We start from the raw sequence: 24,031 nt of genomic DNA, 5'->3' as shown, positions 1-24,031 counted from the left end.
ACCCGGTTAGTACCAGGTGCTGTGACAGTCCTGAGGACTTCACTGTCACCGTTCAAGCTCGCTCGGCCGTGGCAAATGAACCTCAGGACTTAAACGGTGGGGCCAGTTCTGCGCACGCTGTGCCTCACCTAAAAAATCCACTGCGCAGGCTGGAAGGGCACAGTCACATGGGGAGAGCCCTTCCCAAATCTTCATGCTCAAAGTTTGGCCACACATACATACACTTCCAAGGTAAATGCCTACTCTTTACCAAATACAAAAATATTATGATACAGTATAGAAGGACAGGCCCAAGGCAAAGGCAAACTCTAATTACCCAGAAGGTATTCTTAAAAAAAAGGATCTTATGTGGATTTCTGTATTTCCTCTATATCATGTATGTTTTTCAGCCAGCAAGACACAGAACAACATAAAAACCCAAGAATAAGCAATTTCTCTTTGGGCCTATATGGGAACAGCAGATTTTTATGAGTATGTGAGTGACAGGCTTTTTTGTTAGGTTCTCATAAACATCAGGATCTGTAAACCTAGAGCCCTTTCCCCCCCACTTTCTTGGGAACATTTTGACAGAGTTGCTAAGCCACTAACATACATTTGAGTGTTCTCATAATTTCTTTTCCTGATTTGTTTTGCCTTACTTTCTAAGTCTCTCATTTCCTTTTCAACCTGGTTTATTGAGCTATCCCATTTTTAGACTGTTGAATAGCAGGGGTTTTTTTTCATTTCTCTTTGCCTGCCTGCCCAGACGGGCAGTGGGGCAGCAGGATGGGCAGGCCTGGGCGTTCCACTGCCCTCGGAAATGTGCTGGCAGGCGGCTGAGCAGCACTTCATCACAGTATCCCAGACATATTTTGTGATGGCTCTCAAAACCTTGCTCATATAAGAAGGCTACTGTGGCTTTTTTTTAAGCATGAGTCTGTCTCTGGTTTTGTGCCTGACTACTACAGCTGACATTTCTATAAGCTCTGCTGAAGGCTAATCTCCACAAGCAGCAGCAGGGCTTGCTACAGTGAGCCAGGGGCTCTGCACCACAGCTTCACTCTGGTTTGCTCCCTGCTCTTCTCCCTGAGGGTAATAGATGCCCCAGGAAAGGAGCCTGGACTGCCACTGCTCACACCACTACTGCAATGGGCACTCACCAGCTTGGGCACAAGGTATGTAAAACTCGTCTGCAGCTCAGTCTGTGCTGTGAGGCTGCCCTCAAACCTGCTCCTCTGGCACACAGGCACTTCCCAGCAAGAGGCCACAGCCTGTCTGTGCACAGTGGAGCTCTCCCAGATTGCAATGAACTCCCACAGCAACTGAAAAATCATCCTTCACCTTGACATCCACTTTCAGGTCATGATTTTGTATGTCCTGTTTTTCATGAATATATTTCCTGAGGGACTTCAGCCTAGTTCAGAATTCCCCCACCGCGGCACAAGCTGTCTGAGGGTGGCAGGTGAGCAGTGTTGGAATGGCTGCAAAGGCACATGTCTTTTCCTGTTACCCCCCCCACCATAGCTACCATCACTAGAAAAACACCAGTAAGCTGGTGTTTTCTATGACTCTCTGCAACTTAGTTTTTCCCTTTAATTTTTATTTAAATTGTTTGGACATTTGGGGAAAATAAGAAAAAGACAACAGGAAAATCAAATTATTTACATTATCAACGTATAGTGTTTTTCCATTCTGAAGTGTAGCTTTGCTGGCAGTACTTGGGTATCTTACATGGGCTAAGTAAGAATGGGAAGAAAGGAAACATTTCCCATGTGATAAGGCAGCACCCAGCCTTTCCTCTTCTGTGTTTTTTCACAAGCAAATATTCACAAGTTGTGGAATAAAGCAGGGATTGCACATACACAATTTTTTTTGCCTCTCACAACAGACACAGCCTCAGATGGAACAGAGATCCAAAATACCCCTGAGGTTTCTGGGGTGAGAGTGCTGCCAGCATGGAGCACTTCCACCCATTGCATACATCAGCCACCAGGGACGGGATTTACAACATTGCAGATTCCTTAGAGAGTGTAGGCTTCAGAGCTCAAATACCACTTTACTGGCCACTTTTGTGGCTATCTCAAATGCTGATGTGAATATACACTACTTCTCTCATTTCTTCTGAAATACTAGACATTATTGTGATCTTTTGCATAATAGCCTTCTTGTAAGAATGTTTGCTTTGGGAAGGAGCATAAAATCTGCAAATGCCTTTACCAATAAGCTCTAGGCTAGCCTGCAACATGGTGGGATCAAGTCACCCAATTCTCCCCCTGCCAGCATCATGCCAGAACTGTGCCAGTGTGCCAAAGAAAATTCAAGTTTCATTGTGCCAGAGAGAGGGAAAGCACAACAGAGATGCTGATGGTGGGATCTGGATACCAGAATGCTTGTGGTTGGCAAGGAGCCTGGTGTGGTGTACTTTCTGCTCTCCAGGATGCTTCTGGCCTGTTGAGACTCTAACACAAATTTCCTCCACAAGCTACATGGTTCAGTGTCTAGGGCCACATCCTGGGAGGGACAGTTTTGAAACATTTTGGGTAGAAGGGTGTCCTAGAAGCCTAGGGTCCCATTTTGTAAGCCAGTATTTTAAGACCTGAGTAATTACAAAGAGCACTACAAGCTATCACCCATGCCCCACTATCCTGAAAAACAAGGGGGAGTCAGCAACAAAGGACAGCTGTCTCCTCCAGAGATGATGCTCTAGATCCCAGACAGGTTTAGGTACTTATCAGATGTTCTCTGATAAGCTTGGGGCAGGCATAAGATTTGCCTCTGACATCTGATTTTCTGTTAGGTATCTCCACATGTCTCCTCAGTCAGCAGCAATATTTGGGAGCTGGAACACCCTACAAGATAGCCTAAAAACTGGTCCCTAAAAACTCTAAAACTTATGCAGTTTGAGAAAAGTTTTAGCTGCTAATTAAAAAAGGTTATTAAGAAACTTCTTGCTGCCTGTTTTGTAGCTGGGCTATTACAACTGCAGGTCACATACTCAGAAATAAAGCTCTGGAGAAAGGGATGGAGATTGGGACATGGACCTTAGGAGGCATTAGTCATAAACATGACCCTTATTCCCTTAAATTATCCACCATTACTTCTAACTCTTTTATCTGTGCATATATGGGTCAGGATTTTTACAAATAAAATAATTCGCCAGAATTACATTAGTGCAAGGACCAGAGGAGCCATGCAAGCAATGCTAATGTGATGATTGCTTTCACTTGGGTGCTTAATCACCTAGAAGCAGCACTTGGTGCCTGCAGGATTTTTACACCTCCAGGCCTCAGTGAGATGGCCAGATGAGTGTAGTTGCTCATTTTCCTCTTTGTGTTAGTGGCCTCTGGCCATGAGCAGTAAACAAATGGAAATCAAAGGTAAGCAAGAGTTAAAAGAATGAAAGTTATATGGGAATGGCATGCCTGGTTCATTTAATGACCTAATAAACCTAATGCGTTTTGAGGTGACAGATAACAAACAGAGATAGAGGGGAAAAGTTTGTCTCAAGGAGAGCAGAGGTTTAGAAGTGACATTTTAAACCTCTACACCTAAATCAAGGCTTGGAGCAGGGAGTTCCACTTTAAAAAGAAACAAAATTTATTTCACTCCACAGCAATGCTGCTGGAGCCCTCATGGTCAGCAAAGCATTTGCAGGTGAGCTAGTGTTTAGGTTTGGGCTAAGATTTTTTTTATTCCCAGTGGAGTTCATCAAGTGCCTAATATTCTGCTATGTCTGTGTGCTTAATAGAGCACATGTTCTCTGGTGAAGAAGGTGGAAATCAGTTCCACTCTGACTCTTCCAGTACAAAAACTTGGAGATACAAAATGCACTGCAAAACAAACAAAATAATGTGGTTATTCCTCCAGCACATGGCAGACTTGTGGAATTTCTTGCCAGAGGCTACTGTGAATGCTTGAAGTTTATGCCCACAAGAAACAGAACAAGCACTTGAATATAAGTTACTGACCAGAGAAATTACACCAGCTCTGGAAATCCCTTGTGCTACAAATGGTCTGAGACTGGGGGCAGTACAGTACCCTTGATATTCATTCTGGTCTCACTCTGCCTTGGGGTGTTGGGCTGGGGGGATCTCAGTGTGGCCTCATGCCACCGCTCTCTTATTGAACCACTTTGTGCAGCTATGGTCTATGGGAGAACATTATTAGCCTCACTTTAGGAAGACTGATGGAAAAATCATGCTCAGCTACCTGTATCCAGATTCTTCAGTAGGGAGATTTTTATCTATTTGCTGTGATTTCTGCACATCTCTTGGAGATGATTCAGAGCCATGCAGAATTGACACATGGTTTTGTGTTTCTCCCCAGAGTTAAAGTACTATGAAGAAACAGGTAAAAAGAAGAAGCTGTGGCACTGAAGTAGGTACAGTATCGATCTGGTTTTTGGCAAGTCTGGAATAAGCACTTACCCAGATGGGGTAGAGAAGGACATGGAGAATAAAAATTCCACAAATCAAAGAATTTTCCTCAATTTCTGTAGTTTTTGAGTCTGTTTCAAATGGCAGGAGTAGCAGGGGCAGAGAGCAAGCAGAAAGTACAAATGTGTACAGACAAGAGAAAAATCATGTGTAACACAACAGAAATATTGCTAAAAACTGCAGACTCTCTGCTCATTTGTGTTTCCAGCCTCAATGTATCTGACCCATACACCTTCATTCTTTTAATATGCAGTCTCAAAAACTCTGATCTTTGATAGGTTTGCTTTTCATTTTATTTGTTTTCCAGGGAGACATGTGGCACATGAACACAGATGCTCAGACAACTCTGCTGGTGTGCACAACAGAGTTGTCAGATATTGTTTGTGTAAAGAAGTTCTAACACCTATTATCACTCAACCGCTTGAAAAACAAAGTGATTTCACTTTACCACGTTACACAGCTTGTATGAGGCAGAGTCAGGTAACAAGAGAAAGTCCTTATCCTTTTCTAAGGGCTCACAATTGATGGCATTTTCTGGAGGTATTTCAGTGGCAGCAATGCGCCAATGTAGAACATGTCTCATCAAAAATCACAGTGGAGAATGCAGCCAAGCACTTAGGCACCAAGTGTAAAGTTTTCAACTTGAAATCCCTGGGACTATCCTGGTACCTAAGTTTCCTCAAGCTGTGTGTGTTTTGTTAGGTCAATTTATATCGAAAGGAGATGTGCCCTTAGCAGAGCCTTTCAGAGTGCAGGAGGAGAAACAGGCAATCAGCTACCCAAGTCCACTGCTAAAAAATAGAGAGGAAAGGTACATTTGTCTGCATAAGGACATTTTGTTTGACTTTAACAAGTTTTTCTAAATGATTTTATCTCCTGACTTGCCAAATGAAAAGTTGTTAACAGCAGGATAAACATTCTGGTAACTACTGCATTTCTCATCAATGTTTGTTTTACAGGTGTGGGAGTTTTTTGCAAAGCTTTTAACACAGTGAATCTTGGATCTTCACAGCAACTCAAAAACATAACAATTTCAGAAAGAGTTTCAAGCCTAGCTATTTTTTATATTATCTCTGCTATTCAAGAATACATTTCATTGGAAATATAAGACTCTACTTGAGTAAAAAGAAGTTAACTGCACATTCTAAGTTTAGTAATACTCCAATAAACCAGTCTTAACAGCACAGAAATTACCCTATAGATAGCATTTACATCAATTTCTGATATTATTCTTTGTGGGATTGATTTTTTTTTGATTTTTAAATCAAAGTGCCACTGAAAGACACCTTGAAATTACAGCTATTCAGGAAAGCAAAATAAAACCATATTTATAGCTGAAATTCAGTTATTGATTTCAGCTCCATAAGCAGAAATACACAAATGGCACAGCTCAGCATTTTCTAAAGTGTACTCAAGTCATGTTCCCAGCAATCAAGAGAGACCTAATCAAATTTTTTCCTCTCAAAAATAATGATCTTGGCAGATTTTGTTAAATAGCTTGCCAGGCCTTGCTGTTCCCAGGGGTGTTGTGTGCTTTTGGATTGCTGGGTGCTGAGTTGTGTTTGTGCCTCACTGCTGCATTTCCTCAGTCCCTGTGCTTGTGTCTGCTGACTGCTGAACGAGATATTTCCAGGAGCACTGAAATAAGAATGACAATGTGATTGCGGCTGTGGCTATGGCTTTACTACCCCCACGGAATACGCTCTGCTCACACTTCATCCCTGAGCCTCTGCCCGGGTTTGTGGCTATTTCCCAGCCATTCTTGGTTGACACAGCTCTCCCTGCACTGTCTCTCCTCCCTGTCCTCAGCCTGTGTCACCAGCCCTCACTTTCTGCTCTGCTTCTTTTTAGGTGACATGAGAGCTCAAGAAGGCAGGACACTTGGCCACTTGCTCTTCATTATTTCAGAAGACCACTCCTTTCCTCAGTTTACATATTTTCCTACTCCTGTTTCCACATCTTCCCCTGGTAGTCTAGTATATCTAGTTATTGCTTTACAAAACATTTTGCAGGTCTTTGCATGAAAGGAGTGGAAGAGTAGAAAATGTCAAAAATTCAGAGCAGCATTTTCTATTGTTGTTGCCCATAGCTAGATATCTAAATAAAACTTAATTAAAAACAAAACAACCACACAAACAAAAAAACCCAAACCAAAAAAAAAGCAGAACACCACAAAAAAGCCCCCAGACCAAACTAAGACCGCCCCACAAATGAGACCTTCAGCCATGCTAATAATACCCTATCATGATTGCTTTCCTTATTCTTTGAAGGGGATGCTTGAACGGAAAGTGCCATATAATGCACCAAGAAAACTACACTAAGTCTGACTAAGGATAACATGCATCCTTATTCCAGGTAAGAAAGATATCTCAGGTGGGAAGAAGGCATGATCAGAGTCCTGGTTCTTATTGATAGACTGAGTGTTGCCTGTGAGCACCATCAAACTGCAATACTCACACGTGTGCCAAGAAAGTACGCTGCGGACATGGACAAGTAACTCTCAGTGACATTTAAGACTATAATCCTTTAAGATCATAATTTAGACCATGGAATTCTAAATTACCTGTAATATTGTCTGATCAAGAGTTCACAGGCACCCCTATAGCCACTGTGAGTGGAGGTGCTGCGAAAAGCAGTTGTCCGTTTAGTTACTGGTAGGGGACTGAGGTTAAGCATCCTTTGGGTCATGTTAATAAACAGAGTAACTCAAGTATAGAGATTAATTAATCCATTTCACCTGTAGAGCCTACCTGGTGCCAGGGCCACTGCTACTCAGTTACAGATTCCCATTCTGGCACTCTGGTTGTCAGCACAGGTGGTGTGGGATAAAACACCTGTAAGAGACTTTCCTGTTGCAGCAAGATGCATGTGAAGAAAAAGACTCCATCAAGATGTGTACTTGTTTAGACTTCCATCTGGAGCTATAATTTAAGCATAATATAAGTGATGCCCTTCCCATTAGCTCTTCTAAAGCATAGCCTTATTGATCCTATTTCAGAACCACACATCTCCACACAGATTTATGTCACTGGCAAACCACAGGGCACCAGCCACTGCTTTTATGCTCGTGAAGCTTCACCAGCTTGAGTACGCTCCACAAGTAAGCTCAAAAGACAGTATCCAACTGGTCTGTGTTTTTGAGAACTTTACCTTTCCACATTTCTTTCTTTATGCAGCTAAATATTGCAACTGCATTTTAAGTTTAAACAATTTGGTGGTACCCCTTTAACTGGTTAGGGAACTTTAAATACCTTCTCTACTTTTATCTAACATATTGATTATATTTTCAAGTGAGTTGTGATATTTGCTTTCCCACTACAAGACATTTTCCCCTTTGACATTAGCTAGGATTATTCTTTTTATATTTTTGCCTTTCTCTGAATGCAATCTTTATATTCATTTTTTAACCTCTGTGTTTATGTATTTTATTGAATTTTTGAAGATTGGATTAGTTTTCAGCAACTGATTTGTTGCAGTGACTTTGGGCTGGCTGCCCAACTTAACCACGGCTGCTACCCTTGGATGATGGCCTGCCATTAATTATTTCCCTGCTGAAACTGCATTACCACAAAATAAATTTTGTTATAATGACATTAAGCAAAGACCACAGAAACCTGCCCAGCATTTTAAATTTCTTCTTGGCAGCTGTTTTATGCTTTTTCGTCACATCATCTAAATCAAGAATGAGATATCATTTAATATTTTACCAGCTCATGAATAAATAGGCCTTCTATTTTCCTTGATGTAAATTTAAAAACATCAGCATTGAAGTAATTATCAACTCAGACATTATGCTGCAATCTTTATAAATTCAATCTTCCAAATAAGACAACATATTTAAAAAAAGATTGAATCATATTGGGCTAAGTTAGTTACCAACCCTAGTTTAGAGAGTGTAACAGTTCTTACTTCTCAAGACAATTCTTAATATGTAAAAAGGGTTTAATAAAATCCTCGTTACTCAGCCTTACAAATGGGACCATTTTTAGCCACAAATGTGTTTGCAAACCAGTTAAGACTGGAATGAAGGACCTTGAGGTGAAAGGGTGCAGTAAGACAAAAATATGTCTAATTAAGAATGAACACCCCATAGGTTCACTGTTAGCACAATTGAAGTGCCAACATGTTGGTTGCTTATATCACAACCATGTAATTATGTTAATATATGGTAATGTCATTGCCCTTGAAAATATTGCTTTCCTGTATTAATTTAGTATGGAGATCAATTATGAAGTCATGTGGTTCGGTCTTGCTGTTGGTGATGTCATTCTGCTGCTGAGAAATAGAAAAAGGATTAATTCCTTTCTATTTCCACCATTCTAAAGTCTGCTCCCTCACAGCAGCCCCTTTCCCTTCAAGCTATATTCATGTGGAAAATAAAACACATTTTTTCTCCAGCAGAATGTTTTTAAAGAAATAACTGCAGAGGTGATTTACCACTGAGAATGTAAACAGAGCTGGAGACAGTCAGCTATATCCTATCTTTTGCTACATTAATCTAATTCCATTTTAGCTAAGGGCAGCCTGATGTTCATTATCCTTCAAGAAGGTAGTTCTTGCTTGCCAAATATATGCTTTTCCAGTAGTTATTTTGCTTCTAAATATTTCTTCACTGTTTTCTGCTGCACAGTGTAAAAGAATAATTTTTTTTATAACTTCATCATTGGTTTGAAACATCTCACTGCAATTTAATGATGAAGAATAAAAGGAGCAACAGGGTAATACAGTAATGGCAAATGTCTTTGGCTACTTAAAATCAATTTTTTTTCTCAATTACAGACCAGTAAAGTCAGTGGATTTTATAAATTGGAGCTCAAAAAGGCCATCAAGATAGGTAATAGAGTAAGTCTGACTTTTTGCATTCTTGTGTTAAATAGAGATTTTATTACCTGCTCCTGGCACAACCTACAGTCTATCTTCTTCCTTTACAATTGCCCAAGCAGGCTTGACTGGCAGTCTCAAATTTTAATGCCACTCCAGGGCAGAAACACTGTTTTGCATGTGGTTTTGTGCAGCACACACAATTTGCCAGGTGGTCTCAACTGCCAGGTGTGAGATTTTCCAACTACTTTGGAGTACAGCCTCGTATCAAACCTGCACCCCGAGCTTCACTGTGTTTGATGCTGTACAGAGAGGGAAGACCATAAACTTACAGCCTAAGCAAGTGCCAAAGAGACCAAAGTTCGAAGTGAAATAGCAGGTAATGAGTAAGGGAGAAAGGAAGGTATTCAACAGTCACACCAGCCAGACCAGTTCCCTTTCACCAGGTTGCACTACCTTACTCACCTAAAGATGTTATGCAGAAGATCATCACTAGTACTTTCCTGATGTCAAAAGGAAAAATATTCAAAAAACTATACCACTCAAATCTTGATCCATCCCTCAAGGGGTTGTGCTTGTTACAAAATCAGTTGTAAGAGCTAAATTGCTTAGCTCTTTCATGTACATAGCCCTTGGAAAGAACAAACACTACTGTTTGGTCTAATAATGACTGACATACTCTAAGTACCTGGAGTTATAAATGTTCCTATTTCATTCAGCAAATTCTACTTTCTTTTTTAATTTAATGAAGGTAAAAACATGGCTGTAACAGGGCAGAAAATACTAATGCTCATAGCAGCAGAAAACCATTTTCTCCAACTGATGTTCTTCAGTGATGAGTTATGAAAATATTTCTACCTGGTGCCCATTATTTTCCATGTATTAGTTTGGCTTCTTGGGCCCACTCCAAAATAGGAATTACTGTCTATTTGTTTCTAATTCTTGCTAGAGAAGCTGTTTTTCTCTAGATTTTGTAGCACTGTATTACTAAAGTAGCAAGGAAATATATGTGTACAAACAACAGCCTGTCTTCATCCTGTCATTCAAATTACATCAAGAGGCTGGTCCATGGAAAGAGTTAATGATCCAAACAACATAAGACAAATTGGAATTCTAATAGATAATCTCTAGAAGCAGATTTATTCTGTAATTATACATTTGGAGAAATCGGATATTTTTATATGATTGCTTTTTCTGTTGCAGGAGTCTCTTGCAATGATCCCTTTAGCATTTAAATTCCTAGTTGCATTCAACTGAAAAGGTTTTGAATGAATGTTGCTCAACAGACTGGCCTTCAATGAGGAAGGCAGGATGGTGGCAATGAGGGAGAAAAAGGATGTGCTCCCAAGTAGTTCAGCATACAAGCAAACTGAAGTAACAACAGGCAGTGAATCAACAACCCTTTGCTGAAATGACAACAAACAAGGAATTAGCAGCCCCTTTCTAGGGCTTCCTTGAATCTGTGACTTCTATATCATTCGAATTTCTGCCCTACAAATGAAACACCAGTCTGCTTCTACTGCTGATAAAATCAGCCAATACAGAGTGGCTGTACTTACCTAGTCATATACTTACTTGTTTGTGCCATGTTAAGCACTGTTGAGTCCCAACAGCCCTAGAAAGAAATATAGTTAACTGTGAAACAAGAATCAAATCCACAAGTACTTGTCCCAGCATTTAATACAAGTTGCATCTGATGGAAAGGTCTGTCTGTCAGGGATGCTTGGAAACACATTTTAAGCTTGGTGTTTCAATTATATCTCAATAGAAAAAAAACTTACAAAAAACTTAAGTAAGTTGTACTGTCTACTTATGCCATTCTCCTCCTCTAAGTGCTTGATTTTGAGAGCCACACAGTAGCAAAATCTCACCATTTTTGCTTTAAACTCAGTCAAAATGAGGTAACTTCTGGGCAGGCAGCTGCAGCTCTGCACATTTGCACATCAGCCCAACAGCATCACTAACACACTTGCCCTGCTCTCCACATGGGACTAGGAGAAGACACAGCTTTTTTTGTCTTTGGGGGTACCAGAGGTGCCGCATCATCCACACAGCTTTGCTGGACTGGTATTTTTTGAGATTTCCCACCAAAACTGACACAACACAGCAGACAAGGCATTGCTGTGACCATTAAAGAGGCTGGTCCCACTTGTATGTAGAAATATAAATCATGACCCTTTTTGCTACTATTCAAATAGGGAGAAAAAGACATATGAAAAAAATGGGCTGCTGGAATTGTCATTATGGCTTTATTTAATAGAGAACTTTTCTCATCCATTTTCTAAACAGGTAGTGTTATTTCAAAAAATCAGAAACAAAGTCATGATCAAAACCACACATGTAGAATAACTTAAACATTTTTCATTCTGAAGATGATTGAAGTACAGGATAAATAAAATATATTATTTTGGACATTCTCCATAAACGGTTCATATCTAATAGTTTCTCTATTAAGTATTCAGAAAATCAATATCAGCTAAACTACTCTGGTACTGACTGCATCATTAGAGGAGCAAGTTGGCTGGAAAAAAAAGAGATTTAACTGAAGAATAAACCTATAGAAATTAGATTTCTTAATGTTTATGCATCCTTAATCCTCTCCCCCTTAGGAAATACATTCTCTCCCTTCTCTCCTGATCTCAACCTACAGCAAATTGGTTTTACCTCAGTAGAGCTGGAAGCTGTTGGTGTCACTGCTTAGTTTAGCTAAGCAGCACTGGAAAACATTAGGGATCATCCACAAAGTCAACATTAGCCTACTGAGGCTAAGGTCCTGAGAGACCCTCCTCAGAGTTCTCTTTGTTCCTTTAGAGGAATGTATTCCCTCTATTTACCCCAGGGGTAGTCTAGCATTAGCTTCAGTCAGCTAAACTTAACATCCTTGAACATCCACACGCTGCTTGCACAAGGAGAGACTTTTGCTATAGTGAAGATATTAATCTAGGTCAACAGCCCAGAGGCTTATCACACAATTCCACTAGATCTGTCTTACCCCAGCACTCAAACTGCTTTGGCACCTGGGGAGCCCACTGTACAACACCACACGGACCAGGAGAGCAAAATTTGGCTTTAACTCGGAGATCTCACACCCTAGGAAAATGTAATAAATAGTGGTCCTTCCCCACAACAGAGCAAAACTGCAGCAGGTGGAGCTGTTTCCTCTCTTTGTACCACATCCCAGCACAATCCCAATGTCATGAAAAAATATAGCTGTAGCTGATAATATTTAACAGTAACTAGATAGACAAAGAGAGGTAATTTTATTTCACTGCATTAGACATTAGCTTTTTCTTTAAGAAACAGAGTTGAAAAATCGGTTTCCTTCTGGTTTTTCTCAATAGCATCACTTGTCTACAAAATTACTACAAAAAAAATTGGAACAATCTACACTCCATCTAAAATAACTGAGCAGCTTTGATGATGATCTGTTCCATCCTAACCTGAACCTTAATCCAGTCAACCTCCGCACCATTTTTTTTTTGAGAATGTCTTTGCTTTCTTGTCCCTGAAATATTGTCAACTCTATTTCACCTTGCATTTTATTTAGTGTCTATCCTAAAATCTCAGTTCCTACAGGCAAGTACTTAAAAGAAAATCTTAGTTTCACTTTGCAGAGTTTCCAGGTCTCATACTTGTACCTCAGGCTTGAAAACATGAATCATATCAGCTTAAAGAAAGCAAATAAAAAACACTCAAAGGCACTTTTAAACAAAATTCTCATAACTTTTAAGACAAGCTTATAATCTGAAGAGGTGAGGTGGGTGCCTGAGTCACAATTTCTAAATTCTTGGGGTTCAAAGGTAAGGCTTCTTCTTCACTTTCCTTCTCCTCTTCTGCTTTTCTACTCTTGTATTTGGTATGAGGAACGCAGATGCCCAAATTTCTGGTAGAAATCCTCTTCAGCACGATTCAAAGCTTCCTCATCTATGTAGACGGCTGGTCTCCGGGAAGCCAAAAAGTACTGCACCTTCCGCAGGCTCCATCCCATCACGTACTTCAGCCAGCCACAGACAGCAGCTGTAGACCTGCCAACACCAGCATTGCAATGAACATAGACAGTGTGTCCATTTTCCAGCAGCCCGTGCAGGAGGCAGACAGCTTGTGGCAACATCTGTATTCTTCCTAAGGTTAAAAATAAGGCACATTCATTTCTATTGGAGAAAGCTAAGTAAATGGCTGAGATTTTGTCTGTAGAGCCTGATGAACTGTGAATAATTATGGCAAACCTGATGTATTTGAGGGGTTTGTTTTTTTTTTCTCAAATGATCTTCCACATCAACTTGATTTTTTCTTGCAACATAGAATCAGATCACACAAAACTGTTAAATGCCCCAAGTCTTCTCTAAATACACATTTTGATTAACATCAGATGTGTGTGGCATATTCATTTTCATAGGAACTGAGACAAGGCATCGAGTGACATAGACCAGCACAACTCAAATTGCCTTAAAGTCAGCAAGCCAAAAATGAAACATTAGTACCAGAGGTTTGTGAAAGCACCTACTTAATGCTACTTCCCAAAACACTGAAATGAAGGCCATCAAGTCAATAATAAGTGATGGAGGGAGAGCAGAACATTTTACTGTACAACTTCATACTTTTGTGACTTAATTGTGTACTAAGCATGCAGTTAAACAACACAAAACAGCTTTTTTCAGTCCCAAAGAGATGAATGTACCATATTTCCTGACACCTTTCTCTCTGCTAACTCAGGAACTGAGGCTGCAGAGCTCAATCCCACTTTTCTCACAGCACAGATGAGTACTGACATTAAGGCCTTTCAAATCCTTGTTTTAAAGTCTCTGTCTTCCCTGATGACCTATTACTGATATGACAGTTCTCTATTTGAGGGAGCAGTATTTCACTGTGTTGAAAGCATCTCTTCTCCTGGTAAGTTGCTCACTTGAAAACACATTCACTTTCCAACCTACTGGTTGGAAACAAGATTTTGAACTGAGCATTTCAACAAACGACTTAAAAATACTAGTCATTTATGTTACAGCTCAGGTCCTATGAGTATTCTAAGTAAGTTGCAAATTATTATATAAATGTCGCTATGAAGATTGATAAGACTGGGATACTACATTTAAAGAAAAAGTATTTGTTGGGGAAGGGAACAGTAGAGAGACACACAGCACTGTCTCTCCATTTTTAATCAACAAGGGTGGCAGGCTATTCTGCTGTGCAAGCTTGCAGTCTTCCACCTACATGGCATATTTTCATTATATGGGCTGAATTCAAGCTGAAAGCAAAAACAGTCAAGCAGTTATTTATGTCAGATGGCTTTAAAGTAAAATACATATAATAATGCCAGACAAAAAAGTAGTTTAGAAGGCCTCTCTGTCTACAACAAAATATAGTATCTACACAGACTATTCTGAGTTGGAAGGGACCCACAAGGATCATCGAGTCCAGCTCTTAAGTCAATGGCCCACACAGGGGATTGAAACCATGACCTTGGCATTATTGCAACCAAGTTTTAACCAACTGAGCTAGACGAATAACTTGTTAAAGACAGCACACAAAGAAATAACTTGTGTACTAACTATATTTTTATGCTAAATTTACACAGAAAAAACCCCAAACTGTTGCAAAAATGACAGATTAGTAACTTGAAGTGTTTGTTACTATTAATTTACTGCAAGAGTGACCTAAAGATTACCTTCAGTGCTCATGTCTGCAGTTGGCAGCCAGACATAGGCAAGACCTTCCTCTTTATAGAGTTTCATGAGGATTTCAGGGCTCATGGGTTCTGGGTAGCGGTTGCAGCCCCAGGAATTCTGAACAATGTCGTGTTCAGTCTGGAAGTTCATCACAGCCGTAATACCCAGCTCGTGCTTCAGCTTGATGGTGATGTGCTCCAGCTGCCGAGGGCAACTGCCCAGCCAGATGTTTGGCAGAATCCTAGCATTGAGAAAATATTGCAGTGGGATTGATTAAAATATCTTAGGATGGAAACTGCCAAATTCATCAGTGTTTCAGTTCCAAACCTGCTTAACATCATCACACAACCACTGCTAAGCACAGCCTTTTCAGGTCATGCAGTAAGGAACTTCTTGTTTCATTAACACTTCTTATTTCATTACAGTTGATTTGATAATTTTTGAAGCTGGGAATTAAATTCCTAACCTACCACAAACAGACATGATCTGAGAAAAAACATCAGGGCATACATCTCCAAGGTATTCATCACTAAGCTTGCAATAGAAGCTTAGCAACATCACAGATTAGAAGTAAAAAATTCTGAAGTTTCATGCAATTTGTACATACAGACACACACACAAAAAAAGAGTGATAAAGAAGTCATAGTGATCCAGATCTGAATTACATTAATAATAAGTCAAACACATTTAGAAGTCTTTCAACTTTGTAGCTTCCACTATAATAAGGAAAGTAGAAAAATAAAAACAATTTGAGCTACTCTTCTGGGATGAAACTCAAAAATTAATGAGTAATTTTCTTCTAATTTTTCTCTGAACTTGTAGAGTCTAGTGGGAATCAAATGCAGAATTACAACACGTGCTTAGCTTCCCTCAAGGCCTGAAGAAGCCAAAAATTTTATCAAGAAAACTCAAGAGGTTTGTGTAGGATGGATAAACAACCATATTTCTGGTACTTACCTAAATCAAGCTTCAAAACTTCCATGGTTTTCCCATTGTTAATTATCATAAAACTATTGTATGTCTCAACAGATTTTGACATTATAAACTGAATACTAAGAGGCTGGCATTCATATGAAAGTTTTTAATCTGTGCATGCAATTAAATTGACGGTATCTACAATGGATTATTTATATGCTGGAATTATTAGTGACTTACTTTAATTTGTTTTGCTTCCATAAACTTTCATTTTGCGCATGCAATCCAAAAACTACACAAAATATCCCTGCACTTGAACACAAAACTTTGCAAACATTATTAACTGCAAATCTTCAACAAAAGCAAAATCCTCAAAAGTAAAATATCTGCCATGCATTTCTTATGGCCTTTTCCAATTTCAATCTCAGAAACTAATAAAGTTTTATGTTTACTCAGGAGCTACAAACTGCCCTTAAATCATTAGGTAGCTATTTCCATTTCACTATCAGAGTAATAAGTGCTTACTAGCATTTAATTAAGACCTGTAATTGACTGTAATGATTAAATACTGCTATATTAGTATTGGAATATTGTCAGAAGGAAAAATTCAGATCCAGGAAGCACTGATTATTATAGTTTCCTGCATGTCAGCTGCACCCACAGTGAGTTGCATAGTAGCCACACAAATGCAGTCCTGGGCTTTAACAGCCTCTGTTTCAGTGAGACAACACACTTGATCTCAGTATATGGTAACTGAGACCAATTTAAACAAATATATTACAGAGCAAATAACCGTTTCAACTGTGTTTCAACAGTGAGATTGTTTGAAAAGGTTTGACTTAGTTGTTTCACATACATGTTCGGGTCTGGATTGCATTGAGGGTAATTCCCACTGCTAATAGAAAATGTATTTTTTCATAAGCAGCAAGCAATTCAATAAAAATGAAATTACAAAAATTAAAATTTACACTCTGAAGTAATTTTCTTCATCACTTTTCTCACAGTCCTTTATGAAGGAGAGAAGACTTGGAAAGAAAGAAATTTTAATACACAAACTCCAGATTTCTTAAGCTACAAATTAAATTCAGATTATCTAATAAGAAATATCTCAATACTCAGTCAAGAGAGGACTCCACAGCAGCCTGAAAGAAAGGCAATAAAGCACATAAATTGTACATTCCCATTGTGTTCAAGGCACAATCGCCCATACTGGTACAAGAAGGGAGCTTCTCAAAATCACCCCAAATCCAGCACAACTGGCTCAAGCATTCCCACAGATCAGAGTGGTGAGCAGAGGTCCAGTGCAAGAACTGCTTCACTGACCCACTTCCCACATGCCGGCCCCACAGCAAACCCCATCCTAACCTGAGTGAGTGATCACTGTCAGGATTCTGCCACAGCAATGCACCACAATGATTAGAGCATTTCAAGGTGGTGAATGTAATTTAAAGTGACCTAACAGGTACTGACAAATGGCTGGAGACGACCAATGCCCACAAAACTCCATTGCTGGGCCAGAAAAATGGCAGTATGACTAATATCTTGGGACAAGAGGAGACTATTATTTCAAGAACATTAATATCCTTCCTTCAAAGACTTTCCTGGAGGCTCATACATATAAATTTCAATTGATATCTTGGGAAATACGTAATACACTAAATTACCTTGATGGGAGGGCAAAAGTGTGGTTTTTTGGATTTGATTGAATTGACTAAAGCATTCCTCAGATAAATAAAATTCTGGGTAGTACTCTTGTTTACAGATAAACCAATGCTTTATAACTTTTTCCCCAAAGATTATTTAGTGAGTGAACATCACAGCTGTGCTATCTGAAAGACTCCTGGAATATACACCACTTGTTTATTTGGTTCTTGCAGCCTAATGGGTGAGACCTCCAGTATGGCACAACAGTAATTGCATTTACCAAACAATCTGATGAGTTCACCAAGTTTTTAACACTGTCTTCCCTGTAATTCACTGAACTAGTGGTGGCATTCAGACACTGACCAAAAAAAAATATTTAGGCTAGCGAATTCTTGTGAATTATTTTTGTTATCAGGTCCTAGTGTTTAGCCCTTGAGAGAACCAAGATGTAGTCTTGACCTTGGTCTTCAAGCCCCTTACTTACCCACCTACAAATAACTGTAAAGTCTTGGTCATGCTAGACAAGGCTTAACCACTTTTTTATCAGGAAAACCAGCTATGCAGAAAACAGTAATGCAGAGCTGTACTAACAGCCAATTTACATAAAAGTTCTAAGGTAATCCTACTCCATAGCACCTATATTTCTATTTGGCTTTATGTGGTTCATATCTCACCTTTGTCTGACATCAGAAGGAAGGAATAAAATGATCAGTGCACATGTGAGCACAGAGACTGATGGAGAGTTTTGCAGCTATATTTTATATATTAAATTTTTGATAGCCCTGCTTAGGTCTTCATTATGCTGAGAACCAGAAAAAACATACATATTCAGTGAAACAAGAATGTGGTAATTTCATTTTTACATCTCTCTTCTTAATAGCATGATTTTTAGTTTTCCTTTTCAATGTGGCCTTTCAAGTTGCCACTGTACTTCACTAGGTAGCTAGATTTTATCTGCAAGAGTATTTGGCATGGACAAGAGACCTCTTGTACCTTCCCCTCTCAACTGTCATATAGTAGTGCTCTGAGCTCTCTGACAGTCACTGCCTTCCACCTCACGTGATTGTTTTCCAGCACCAGATAAAGAGATTACTACGTACAGTTCAGGAAACATTTAGAGACTACGTGTGATCAATAAATCTTTAATCTTTTCAGGCATTAACTCATTTCATATTCCCCAAATATCACAACAGGATGGTGTTTTACCAAAATTCTATTTAGAATTCTGTCTTAATATAAAAATGGTATTTAATCATTGTACATGTTAACTCCCTGCATTGCTAAAAGAACAAGCCATGCTTGGTCCCAGAAGACACAGTCAACTCAGTCAGAGACAGTTTATCGATGAAGAAATCCCCTGGAGTAACGTCAAAAATATTCAATAATCTTCTGAGATTAGGACTTGTAGATTGTCTATAAATCCTTTCTGGAAAGGTACTTCCTGTCAAGTTACTTTCAGCCTATTGTACACTTCAGTTCTGCACTAGTAATATTGAGACAATATTTATTTTCCTTAAGGGGACTTTTGGAGATTAAATGGATGAAATAATGTGATAAGTCTCAATTTGTGATAACAAGGACTAAGCATAAGGGAGGTATCTGCTCAGTTTGCCTTGATTTACAGAGCCCAGACTGAAGCCTGATGTTTTAAAAACCTGCCTTTTGACTTGCAAACTGAGAAAATCAACAACAGTTTATCATTATCATGGAATAAATGTGGAACACGCTGCAATCACTTGTATGCTTATTTTCCAGCACACTTTAATTATTTTTAATGATCTAGACATATACTGCAATTGTTTGCTTCCCCCCAGGACCCTGCACAGCCTAGATTAAATTATAATAATTCACTATTAATGCATCTGAAAAAACAAATGCATTCCATTTAATCAATGCATATAGAAATAGTCTTCCCATCTTTAAGGAGACAATGAGTCTGAGGCAATGAAAGATTAGCATTCTCATACTGGTTTTTTTAATGGTGCAGATTGCAGTTCTCAGGCTGGAGGACATGTTCCCAAAACATGTCACACTGTACCTTTCAATCTTAGACCTCCACAGATGGTACAAAACTAACCCAACAAATGTAGTTGTAGGGATATGATCCACAGGGAAGGTGATCTGTCCTAGGGGAAGACGTTGGGTTACTGACTCAGGCAGTCAACTCCTGCTCCGTGACACAGATGTCTATGCTGCTTCTTCAGCAGCTCCTGTCATCTGTTGATTATGGTTTAAGGCAAACAGGCACTAAGTTAAAATTGTCTTATAATGCTCAATTGTAAGCAGGGATGACTCAGTTACTGCTTCCAGATCGGTACAATCATCAGTGTGCTAGGAGTAGGCATCTTAGAGTCTACTTGAAAATCAGTAAACCCTTACAAGGACTCACAGTTCTTACAGAAAAGGATAGGATTAGGACCTTTGGGGAACACAGTTCATCAGAATATCTATTAGGCACAGTATATCAGATATCTTTTTATCTCTATAGTTGCCAGCTTTCATCAAGAAAGAGGACTTTGCCACACTAAGGAAAAATATTATGGTATTTTTCATTGGTCATTGGCAACTGAGAGATTCATCAACCATGCCATTTTTTTATATCAGTAGCATTTTTGACCAAGGTCCAGTGTATTATTTTAAATAAAAAGTGATGGATTGATTCATCCTTCAGTGCCAGGACAAGATGTAGCTATTAAAGCTTGCAATTCACTTCAGTTGTTGACACCAGTTCTCCTTAGATCCCATTAAGCATCAGATAAAAGTGAGATGAGCACTAATATATACTTATTAACAAGACAGAGCAATTTAGCTGAAACAACAAACAAAATAATTATTCCATTGGCTCTGTCCTCCCTTGAGACTTTTATTTCCTAAAGGCGTAGCATGCAGTTACAGCTACACGTAACTTACAGTAAAACTTATTCTGCATTCCCAAAAGAGCAACATTTATATTTCAGTCAATTTACTCCAGAATTTCATGTTGCTTGTAGGAATACAGAATGGTTTTTGCACCAATGTGGTGCTATTACCCTGACACCACTACAAGCAAGCAGCCCAAAGGGAAATGTAGGCCTGAAGTACAACTCAGATGTTTTTTGCAGCACTTAAACTAATAGAGACTGTTTTCAATTACAGTATTCTGATGTCCTACCCTGATGGCACTGGAGTGAGAACTTGTTCTGAATTTTTAATGGAAAATTATGATGTTCAATTAAACTAGTTCAAAAAGCAAATATCTGTTCCCTGTCTCTCTTGACACACATAGACACACAAAACAAAAACCCTGCCAAAAGTATTGCTTTGGGCATATTCAAAATGAGAATATAGGGAATCCTACCAGCTCTAGCTGAGATGCTCTTTCATCTTTTTTCTACCCACTGCCTTGTGACAAGGCACATCACTTTAAATGATACTACTGGATTATGATGATCCAGAACTATCATCCTGCATGTTCTGCCTCTTTTGCCAGCGGAAAACAACATATAGCGGTTCATTCTTAGTTCTGTATGTGCCTTCCCTGAAGTACCAAAGCAGACACCTCTTTTCTAGACCTTCCTTGTTCTTTTCTGCTGAACCTGTGACAGTGAAAATACTAAGAGCACTTGCTAGAAATCAGATGAAGTTCCTGTACTTTAGTCAGAGCAATCTAGAAACATTACTTAGATTGCTGTCTAATGCCCTGAAATACATTCACAGAGAAAGATTTTCAAATCACCAAATTCTGCTCTCCAGTGAAGATCTGAGCATGTAGAAAGCACACTGATTACTGTCCTCACCTTCAGAAATACTTTCCTAATGTCCAAAAAGAATAGTGCACAGGTTATAGAGACACCTTCTTGTCTCCATCATGGACACAAAGAACAGATTATTCCCTTCCACTCTGCAAAATCCTTTTACTTATCTGCAAATTACTAACACACTCCAACACAGCTTTGTATTCTTTACACATACACACACAAACACATTCTTGTCATATATTCAAACCATCTATCATTCTTGTTTGCCTTTGGACTCTCTCTCTTGATTTGTTAAGCCCATTACTGAAAAGGGTACATTTCTGAGAAGAACCAAAGACTACTTACTTCTTGTGCTTCAAAGGCTTTATTCCTCTTTATAGTTCCCTGGCTGTCTTTCCGCAGCACATCATTGCTGACCTATATTCAACATGGAAATATTTTTTCAAGTTAAGATCTCTCAAAAGAGATGAACCTACTCAAGGAGAGACCAAGATTTGCCCCAAACAGAATTATTTAAGATTTTATTAGTTAGAACTGCCAGTGGTGTCAAATAAAAGTAAATGAATATACAGCAAAGGAGCAGATGAGAACCACAGTTGATGAATGCATCTCAGTAATATGTCTTGGAATAAATAATCTCACACACACATCACTGTGTTTTAAGCTAACTATAATCAAATAGATAGGGAAACAGTACATGATTGCAGTGATGCTTGGTGAAAACATTGCTTTATAAAGATGTCAAAGTGGTAATATGAGCCTTTACAAAGAAGTGAACTGAAAGTAACAGAAAATTCATAGTAACCTTCTCAAAATCACTGATCCCACTCTATGCACTCAGGCTTCAAACTTTCTGCTATTTTATTGTAAAAGGATACAGAAAAATGAAAACATTCAAAATACAGTAATCACAGTTATTTCTTGTGAAAATACTTTCATATGAGGGCAGATTAAGAATTTAGCATTTTTAAAAGGGAATTGGACAACTGCTTAAAGAAAAAAACATATGGGAGTGGCAAATCAATAGGCTTTATCCACATAAAAGAGGTAAAGACTATCAAATTTCATATAGTTTCACCTATAATGCAGCTACCAAGAGATGATAAAAATGGCAACATTATTTTTTAGTAATTATTTTTAGTCCTGTGTCTTCTTCTAATACACTGACAACACAGGCAGATATCATAACAGAGGAGTCCCTGGTCTGGTCTTGTACAACAATTTGGTTTCCTTACACTCTCTTTAAATAAAGGACAGAGAGATCTCTTAGCAAAATGCCTCCTTACCAGTGAAATAATAATGTAGAATAATAATATAGAGGGGTTGCAACACTGACATTTCATTGCCCAGGGCACATAGGTAAATGGCTATGGTCTTAATCCCTTCTCCTCATGACTTACTGATAAAGTCTCCTTGCAGAAGACAAGGCAATGGAGGCTTTGTGATGGGAGGCTTGATTTCAGCAGGATTGACTGAGCACAGTCTGATGCACTCAATTGCCCAGCTGGCAGTCAAACAGTACTGGCCACAGCAGGAGAACAAGGTTTACGACGCTATGGTCTAACTGATGGAACATCAAGATCAAACAGACAGGCTTAATAATATCACTCTTATCACGAAAGATGGAATAAATGGCCATAACCTTAGCAGAAGTCATCAGAGAAAAGTCTTGATTAATGATAAAACTATATCCTACTGAAACAACACAGCTGCAGACCTTGTAAAAATTACTTATATTCTTGAACAAAAACTTGCTTTTACCTAAATGCCAAAAGTAGAAGGAGTACAAGTAATTGCTTATAAATTTGTTCTGCTTTACCACAGAAGGAGTGCAGTTTGTTGTGAAGTTAAGAATTCTACCTCAGGGCTTTAAATGAGGAGAATTAAAAAGTCTACAATGTAGTTTCAAGGTGGTTTTTTTCCTTCTTCTTATTTGGCACTCTGATGAAAAGTAATTAAGGTCTGGCAAATTTTCTTCTTAGGTGTAATTTGAACTACTTATCTAGCCTCTCACATGGTAGCAGTCTTTGAATCTAACAAGAAACACCTGCTTTTATCACTTTAGACCAACACTTCGTCAGCTTAGCAAAACGCAAACTTTCTAAAGCCCTTGAATTCTAAGTGTTGTGCTTAATAGTATCTTATTTATTCCCTGTTCACAAATTTGTGGCATAAAACTACTTCATTTGCTGATATGCCAAGAAAATAAGCCATTAAGATTTGACCTCAGGCTGACAATGTGCTAAAATGAAAGCAGGTAAGAGTAATATCAAACCTGTAATGAAACACAGTGTTACCCTGACATTCAGCTACAAAGCAGTTTCAGTGGTTCAGTGCCCTCAGGTTTTGCTGTCTCAGGAGATTTTCATAGCATCAGCTTGATGGCACAAAAGGGCTTGGTTGTCCTCACCATACTCACCAAACTGCATTTACAGCAGGTGGTATGGTACACTCTTCAGGTCATAAAACACTGAGCAACTGTGCTAATGCCTAAGCACAGTACAGCTATCCTCATTCATAAACTTCAGTTTCACTTTCATTCTGGGGAGACCCATAGGCTGATGTATGCTTTAGGGATTGTCCTAGCTTGGAATTCACCAGGGACACAGAATAAGAAGGATCCACATAAGTAGAATTACAGTCCCATAAGATAAGTTTAGTTTAGATGAAACCACAAAGTTGTCTCTTTATGGCCTATTTTCCTCTTTCAAAGCCATCCCAAACATTCCCATTACAAGGAGCATAAAAGCTTTATCAGAAGAAACTCAAAAAAACATCTCTTAAAGACAGCTGCAGAGATCAAGGGCATTCCTAACATCCTACACCGTGCCACAGC

The 24,031-nt window shown here is 38.9% G+C and overlaps 1 protein-coding gene across 2 annotated transcripts in view; it reads right to left on the bottom strand.

The window, feature by feature from the left end:
* Positions 1 to 11,472: 11,472 nt before the first annotated feature.
* EPM2A (EPM2A glucan phosphatase, laforin) overlaps positions 11,473 to 24,031 on the bottom strand; it is a 41,683-nt gene continuing 29,124 nt past the window's right edge. For both annotated transcript variants that reach the window (XM_071549377.1, XM_071549378.1), the window contains exons 3-4: positions 14,899 to 15,140; positions 11,473 to 13,358 (exon numbers count right to left, since the gene is read on the bottom strand). In XM_071549377.1, coding sequence (XP_071405478.1) covers positions 13,078 to 13,358; positions 14,899 to 15,140 — 523 coding nt within the window. In that variant the 3' untranslated portion in view covers positions 11,473 to 13,077. The remainder of the gene's footprint in view (positions 13,359 to 14,898; positions 15,141 to 24,031) is intronic.

This window comes from Pithys albifrons, chromosome 2 (genome assembly GCF_047495875.1).
Source record: "Pithys albifrons albifrons isolate INPA30051 chromosome 2, PitAlb_v1, whole genome shotgun sequence".
Taxonomy (NCBI): Eukaryota; Metazoa; Chordata; class Aves; order Passeriformes; family Thamnophilidae; genus Pithys; species Pithys albifrons.
The sequence above is the reverse complement of the archived record's forward strand: the minus strand, read 5'-3'. Positions and strand labels throughout refer to the sequence as shown.